The sequence below is a fragment of the Dermacentor andersoni genome, chromosome 7, assembly GCF_023375885.2.
Source record: "Dermacentor andersoni chromosome 7, qqDerAnde1_hic_scaffold, whole genome shotgun sequence".
In the NCBI taxonomy this organism is placed as follows: domain Eukaryota; kingdom Metazoa; phylum Arthropoda; class Arachnida; order Ixodida; family Ixodidae; genus Dermacentor; species Dermacentor andersoni.
In genome coordinates, this window is record NC_092820.1 from 62,229,480 (window position 1) to 62,237,893 (window position 8,414).

The following is an 8,414-nucleotide window of genomic DNA, read 5'->3' on the forward strand; positions in this document are numbered from 1 at the left end:
GACACAAATTGTGCGCGCCAGCCAATATATCGCGAAATGAAAGCACGTGTACAGCAGCGCTCAAATTTCGCATTAGGGAGTATTGTAATCGTCGGTGAATTTATTTCGTTCTCACCAACACACTGCCGTTCTGTTTAACGAACTGCTTATTCTTCACTTCGAACAATATTTGCTGAGATTGCACAAAGTAAATAGAGCAATTTGACTTGGAGAAGTGGAGCACCTAAAGAGGCCGACATTTTTGCACGAGAAATCACAAACTTCAGGCAGATAAATAAAAATATTAAGCATTTAGCTTTTTTCTTTATTCACTTTCGGGCGCACGTTGCAATGAGAAAATTGAAACGTAGCATTGAAGTCATGTTTGCTCAGCTGAAATCCTAAGTCTAGCGCCACGTTCCAGATATCCGTCCCTAATATGCGCTAAACGATGCATTGGCGCTACAGGTAAGATTAACACGACGTGCTTCACGCACGCCTTTGGGCAACTTGACTATCTTGCATCTTGTAGCACAATTTTGAATCTTTAAAAGCGGTAACTTAAATCTGGAATTCTCATATCATCAACCAAGACACAAACACAATATGACACCAGCTAACCTTAATTCTTAACCTCACCTATTTCTCCATTTCCAAATTTTTTTCCTACGTACTAGTCAATTTAATATACTCTTTCATGTTTTTACGTTTACATCAACTGTACGACCCCCTTTTCCCATGCACACCGGCCCCCGCCCGCTTCTGCGCACGTCACCCTCCTATTTGTTATTCCAGTTTCGGTTCACCCCCTTCTATATCCTTTTTTTTTTTGTCTGATTTCTATTATATGTTTTTTGAAACACCCTCATCAACACATTCCGAAGTCCCAGACGTCATTATACCTTTTTCGGCGCCTGAGCCACACAGGGTATCGCCATTTCTGTAAACTCCGTAACGACACCTACGTTGAGCTACTCGGGTAACGGCCCTTGAAACATACCATGCCGCTGCCTTCCGAATACGCCATATATTGCATCCCAGACTCCTTGTCGTCATCTTAACTACTTCAAAATTACTCGACGCACTGCTGCTATGCTACTAGTCACGCTTTCAACTCAGTTTTTTTTTTGCATGTTGTGTTACTGACCGCCTAACCGGCTCTTCTAATGCCAGAAACATGCCGCCAACGACACCTCTGAACGCTCTCTAACCTCTCGCTTCCCCAATGCCCTCCCGTGCCCCCCTTCCTTTTTTTCTTGTTCTTTCTCCCCCTTTTTTCCCTCTTGGTCTCCCCCCCCCCCCCGTATTCTTTTGTCTCTTTTCTTTTCTCGCCGCCTTCCTACTCCCCCGCTCTTGTCCTCTCGTCTTGGGAACGACTTTCAAAGACGTCTGGCGACAGCGCTCATTACCTCTGAAGTCTCTCGCTTTCTAACCAACCGCCACCGACGACAAACGCACGTGACGTCACTGCACTAATCCTTTAAAATTAACATGCCGAGGATGACGAGGCCGCCTTTGACGAAAGTAGGTCCTCCTCTCGAAACGTTGGCCAGCCTTTCTGAGGCACCTTATCCCTGTTTACAAACTTTATACCACAGTGTGCTATTCCATTTGTCAGTCCCTTTCTTGATTTTGAACTTGAAACCAGATATTTCGAAAGCGGCGTTAATGTTATGACTTTTGCTAAGCCAAGAAGATGGCTGCACTAGAAAACGGTTAAGTTTTGCTCTTGCAGCATGTCTCTTAATGTAAATGATGAAAAGAAGTGATTTAGCCTTTCCGTTTATTTGCTGCCTGAACATTGCCACTAGCCATGCAAGCAATTTCACGGGATGTTACAGAACGTATTCCTTGGGTGCTTACGTCTTTTTTGATTTGTTGCTTAGTCACCATGAATATAGGAAGTTGATGAATATTAGCACATGAAATAGTTGAAGCTGTAACGTCCTCAGACAGCTTCCAGAAATGCACCTAAATAAATGGAATAGCGCTGTCGCAAACAAATCTTCAAACATAAAGAAAATATAAAGTCGTTTATTCTTTATTTTATTCTTTTAACTTGCATTCACTTTTCCTTGTACTACAATCGGGGCGTTAACAAAGCACGAACGTAGCATACATAAACAAAAAAAGCCTATAGTTTATTTAGTAGGAAGAACGAGCAAGGCATAGAAAGAAGGTGACCGTGTAATACTATACAACCGCTACATTGTATCGCTACAACAAAGTACAAGGCAGAGCATGCCAGGAGCTCGCATGTCAATTCTGCATTCATTATTAATTCGGCGCGCACACGCCATCAACGGTAATGTAGCTAATCTTTCTGTTAGAATTTATCTCTGAATTCTGTAACCAAAAAATCCTTGATGTTGCGAATTATTAATAACTTGTGTGGTTCCCCGCACATCGTGGTATTCAGCGCATATGAATTCATTTTATTATTACAGATAGTGAGATTGATATATATACATATATATATATATATATATATATATATATATATATATATATATATATATACATAGAGAGAGAGAGAGAGAGAGAGAGAGAGAAAGGAGATCCCGAAGCAATATACCTTCATGGGACCTTTCTTTACAAACTAAATATAATAGAAAGGCAAACGACATAACAACAAGGCAAGCAATGCAGTATTTGAAGTTTTATGTTTGCGAATAAATAAATGAGCAGTATAAGGATAGCACCGCTTGGTGGTAAATAAGTCTTGTATTTCGTCTTACTCGCTTGTTTACCTGAATAAATTAAGTAGCATATACTGCTATAGAATTGTTTATGCAGTTCTTTCATACACCACAATGCGTCCAGCCAATTATTTAGCTGCAGTATCCAACCCTCTGGTATTGTTGCAAAGCTGACTCTGAGTGCACAACAAGATTTCTAATTCATGGCCTCAGAGCTTTTTTCTTTTTTTTCAGGGTCAACTTCGGGGCCGAGTGGCACAAACATAAAAAAGCGTACTAAGGTATGCAAACTTGATGAGACGTCGGCGCTAACTCATGCCACCGCAACACTTAAGCGCGCATTCACGCTCTCATCAGTCCACGCCCTTCATTGAAAGCACGCCCAGCCCCGGAGTGCAAATCGCGGGCCCAACCGCAGTCGCGACACCGCGTATGCGTTCTCCGCGCACCCGGCGCGCGTCGTATCCACTACACGGTCAGGCGAATCAACACAAGCGGCCCGAGAATAGCCAAATCGCCCGCTCACCTTTGCAGCAGCACGCTGTTAACGAAGCTAGGAGGAAGAACGTTACGACTCCGGCACTGAATGTCGCTGGCATTGTCGAGCTGTTGAAGAGAAACACGCAGTGGTCAAACCCGACCGACCGTTGGGACGCGGCGACCTAAAAGACACGCTCCACGTACTGTCCCGAAAGCGAACATCTGCACTCTCGGGACGGCCAGTCGATAGGGGATGAAACGAACAGCGCAAAGAGAAAGCGGGTGAGACGACGCCGCCACCGCCCGCTCAATGCGGCGCCGTCTGCTACAGACGCCGCCCATTGGCTGCTTCATGCCATGTGACCTGCGAGATCGGCTCCCGATTGGGCTAGGCGCGCGGGACGTCTGTGACGCGTCGCCGGCGGCGCCGGTGACGTAACCACTCTCTGGTGGCGTCGTCTGCATCCCGAACAGGGACAAGAGCCCTTCATTTTGTTCCCTGTTTGTTATCTTTCTGTCTGCCGTAGCCTGTTTCTCCCTCCCCTTCATTCTCTCGCGTGCGCTCGCGCTGGTATTGCGCCGGTCGTATCGAGCGTTGATTGCCGTCGCTCGGGCGGCAGTACGCGCCTCTCTAGTCGAGCCGCCTATTTATTAATCGTGATGGCGAGCGCTAATTTAGCACTCCTATGAATTGGAGTGGTTAGGCCGCGCAACCTGCTCTACATGTACGTGCCAAGAGCGAAGGATTTTCATCGCTGGCCCGTGCGCCTCGGGGGCCGATTTAACGGGGCTTTACATTCGTAAGTTGGATTGGATATTGGCCGGCCGCCTTCGCTAACATTATATCCCGCAACACGATCGGCGGGCATATGCTCTCACTGACAAATCTTGCGTATGAACTTTTTCAATGCGTTACAATGGGAGTGTCAAAGAGGAAAAAAGTGTGTGGGAAGCCAGTCATGTGGTAGAGGTAGCGAGGGAATAAAAGAGCCATATATATATATGTTTATATATATAATAAGCACTACGCTCTTCGAAGAGCCAGGACGTGTGCTGAGTGAGCTCCTGAATAACACTTTCTAATCGTGGTTCAGGGACTTGAAAGAGGTGCGACATAATGCTCACGCGTTTCTTTCGCATTTAGTGCTAAATCGCCAATGATCTTTTTAATCTTTTGTCACGCAAGGTAAAGAGCTTCGTTTTGTCAATTAACCAGTTCGCAGTGTCATGCGGCGTTCATGCAGTTGGCTCGTTCATGCTCACCAGTCGTCGAATATTTGTTTGAAAAGTAATTCTAATTGAGAGGAGCTTTCTACCGTTCCGTATGCTTTATGAGCAAGTTCTACTACTTAGGCATCCTGGCGTATGTTCAGAAAAATATATTACGATATTATTGTTTCGTAAGAGAAAATTCCAGACTTTGTTGATGGTGGACATGTCATTCGCGAAGGCTGCCAGCAAATGGTAAGGAGCCCTTAAGAAAGAAAGACTTTCCGAATCCATCCCCTCCACTACATCGAAACGCACGTGAAATAAGGAGTGGCATCAGCAAAACATAAATATCAAACCTTTTGAATACACAGGCCGCGTCCACAGGTTGGTGAATTTCTCCGTGCCAACTCCCTGCAGATGGGAAGTTCTAATTTGACTTGCAATACTATGTTTTTTCCACCAACCCCAATGGATCTGAGCCAGAATTAGAAAAAAAAGAACTTCTTACGCTAAAATTTAAGTCAGTCCTGATGCTGAACATAATATTAGCCAAGGAGGTTGGGCAATAGCAGAGAGTACATACGAAAGAAAAGCTTGGTGAATTCGACCCCTGATGTTTCTTTTGAGGAAGGCTGAAATGCAATGATGTGAAATTTTACTCGTGGGACAACCGCAGATGCTGCTGCCTTACTCAGGACGATGTTTACCCAAGTGCTATAGTCTGCCATGGTTAGACCTGATGGTATATTGGGTCTGATCAACATCGACCAGCTTAATATATTGAGCGCTTCCGGACCTGACGCCGCTCCAGTAAAAATTCTAGACACGGATTAGGACGTTACTAGCCACCTTTTCTGAGTGCTCCTTTCAAGAATAATATATTAGGACCCTGCACAAATCCCACCACCGTTTTACTTCATTACACAATGTAATAACATTTCGTAGGCTTGTGGCGTATGGAACTAAGATTTTTTAGTTCAGTGCTGCCGTTCTGCTTAGCGTAAAGTATATGCTACAGAATCTATTTCGCATCGATTACAAATGCGAAGTATTTCTTTGCCTAGTCGGAGCCAAGGCCAAACGCGAGGTCATCCAAGGTCACAGAGTTTGTCGCCGATGCGCGCGGCCCTTTTTGCTCCACGGCACGCGCGTGCTCTCCCACCGGTATACAGGCACAGCGCCTCCTCTCCTTGCTCCACTCGCCGCTGTGGGTTCGCGCTCCACAAATGGATGCGGCTCGGTTGCGCTATGTGGCGCGTACGCCTCTATTTGCAGATACGACGACGACATCTCGAATGTGTCAAGCGTAGGAGGAGCGTAAGAGATCAAAGACTCTGCAGACACTACAGAGGTATGCGACGCGTACTGAAGCGGCGAAAGAGGAGGCGAAGTGATGGGCCGACGGGATACGCACAGCCGTGGAGCGCGAGCAACAAGGGAAGAGACGCGCGGTCCAAGAACAGCGCAGCACGCCAAGTGGCGTCGAAGGGGGATCGCCACTTGCAGAACGCGGACGCGTGCTTTAGAAAGCGCAAGGGAGTCTTATTTATTTATGAACGCTGTCGCGTTCATAAAGCTCGTGTCGCAGAAAAGCCGGTGTCGTTGGCGTCGGTGTCGGCGTCAGCGGCATTGGCCGTGAGCGATAAATCCCAGAAGGCACTTCATAAATAAAAAAACACCTTGCAAGATGGGCTGGTGGGAATCGAACCAGGGTCTCCGGAGTGCGAGTCGGAGACGCCACCACTCAGCCACGAGTTCGTTCCTTCAAAGCGCTACAAAATCGCCTCTAGTGAATGCGGTGTTGCCTTAGAAACGCGCCGTAGAAAGTTATACTGCGGTGTATATCGGTAATTATGACCATATAACTTACAGAAGTCGCAGTTTCACGAGTAGCGAAGTACGTTTCCGCTACATTTCTTCTGCGCTCTGCGCACACGCAAAGCCATCTTGCGGCAAGCACAGAAGAGCCCCTCCTCGCAATGTACGGCGCTGCCCCGACACGTGGCGCGCCACTCGCCCCATGATCGCGTCCGCCTTCATGGCGCGCCGCGGCCCGGTTATCTGTGCCCATCGCGACGTTTGGGTGGCGTAGATCGTTTGAGTAGGCGGTGCGAACGGGGTGCGATAACGCTATCGCGTTCCACTCTTGAAGGCGAAGCTTAAGCGTCCTCCAATTTTTTTATTTATTTCAAGTACCTGCAGCGCACGAAGGCATTATTGCAGGGGGGAATACACACTGTACATTAGCTCGACAAAATACAGAACTGGTCAACCAAAAAATAACACATCAATAGAAAAATTCACGCCGCTATAAGTTCAGCAGAAATGCTTTGAACGATGCTTCAGTGCGACAATCAGCAATTTCCTGCGGTAGCTGATAGATTAGCTAGGGAGCCTACAAAACAGCGCTTGCATGTAGGCTCCCTAAGGTTAGCGGACGCAAGCTGCACCCAAGCGTTGGAGAACGCTAACTCCATCGTGGGCCGCTTACGCTCTTTCGTACGCCCGGTATAGTTTGCGTCGCCCAAAGCTGCGGTGCGGCTTGCGTTCACTAACCTAAGACTATCTGCTTTCTCGATGACGAATTTGGTGCAGCGTGTAACGTCCGCGACTGCCCCTAGAATTTCCATCGTAGGCGGTCCTCGAGTGAGCGTCTCCTCGGGAGGAGGTGAGTTCGTGCGGGCTTTGCGACACGTGCGGGGGAGACGTGCTTCGCAGTGACTTAGATAATAAGCGAGAACGGTTCCTGCCGCAATTCATCTTTTTGAAAGCGTTAAGTGCCGTGGCGCTCACCAACGACTACAAAGCGCTAAGGTTCCCTGCCTCAGCCTCGATTCGTTAATATTATCGTGGGCGAGGTGTTTTATGACATAACCAGTGTAACTAACTGTCATAGCAGGCCTGCATTCTTTCACAAGAAAACAAACGTTGGGTATCCACCAAAAACAAGTTATGGAATCTCTATGCTTTCTTTAAAAAAAATAAAGCAAATTCCCACGTTTTACGTGCCAGAACCACGATATGATTATGAAGCACGACGCAGTGAAGCACGGCCGGCGTTCGCGTTGTCCTTCTCGTCCGTGTTCAATTGTGCGCTGGAACGATGTTTCATAATGCTTTTTATATTATACGCTCACTGTATGTACTCATGACGTGGGGCCATCTCCCCATTGGCTGCGCAGTGACGTGCCTAACGACGCACGCGCACCTTTAGCCAGCAAGATGGCTGCGACGTGACGCGTGCAACGACGCTCGCACTGGGCGCACCTATAGTCAGCCTGATCCGCGCAGCCGCCGTGGCGTAGGGGAAGCGCGCTTATTTGTCTCGCAACCCGGAGGCCCGGGTTGAACTGCCACCCAGAACCAAACACGCCGAAATTTATTTTCAACGCCATTAATTTACCTTGTTTATTGGAACCTCCCTCAGAAATGTGACGTCAATCCGAGCCTTTTCTAACGTGTTTTTGCTATTCTAGGCACTGTATTCTTGCTATTTGCACAACCGGCCATTTTTGGTACCAGCATTCAGTGACGCCACCGACTACGACGGATTTTCGCTTAATAGGGCATATAATGGTTTCGCATTAAAAAAAGAAAATTTCTGCAGGACATAATCTACGGTGATTTTCTACGTGATGCGAGAGCCCATTCGTACAGCCCCCATATTTTACTCAACTTCCATTACGGCCGATTGAACGGAGCGTCCCGTTTGCCTTCGTCGTTTTTGTAGCTGAACGCACTGCACGTCTCTGGAGGCCTTCTAACCCTCCACGCTCGAGCCATCCGTGCGCGTCGACGTCGCGATGGCACAATGGTGGCGCTGCTCTTTAGCTGTACTGTCGCACGTATTCCGCACCCCTTAGGTTTTAAAGCGCACGTACTCATCCGGGAGCTAAGGCTAACTCAGCAGAGGGCACTAAATATGTCCATATATCAACACCATTCAGCAAGCCCATCAAGTCACTGTGCCTTCTAACGATGAACTCGCTTGTGCGTACGGCACCCCGACTTTCCCAGATGGCTCGATCGCAGTAATTGCTGAGA

At 47.5% G+C, this 8,414-nt stretch overlaps 1 protein-coding gene across 1 annotated transcript in view; it reads right to left on the reverse strand.

The window, feature by feature from the left end:
- Nucleotides 1-3,416, reverse strand: part of LOC126534395 (uncharacterized) — a 101,477-nt gene extending 98,061 nt beyond the window's left edge. Inside the window, exon 1 of the mRNA XM_050181678.3 lies at nucleotides 3,205-3,416. Coding sequence (XP_050037635.3) covers nucleotides 3,205-3,277 — 73 coding nt within the window. The 5' untranslated portion in view covers nucleotides 3,278-3,416. The remainder of the gene's footprint in view (nucleotides 1-3,204) is intronic.
- Nucleotides 3,417-8,414: the final 4,998 nt, after the last annotated feature.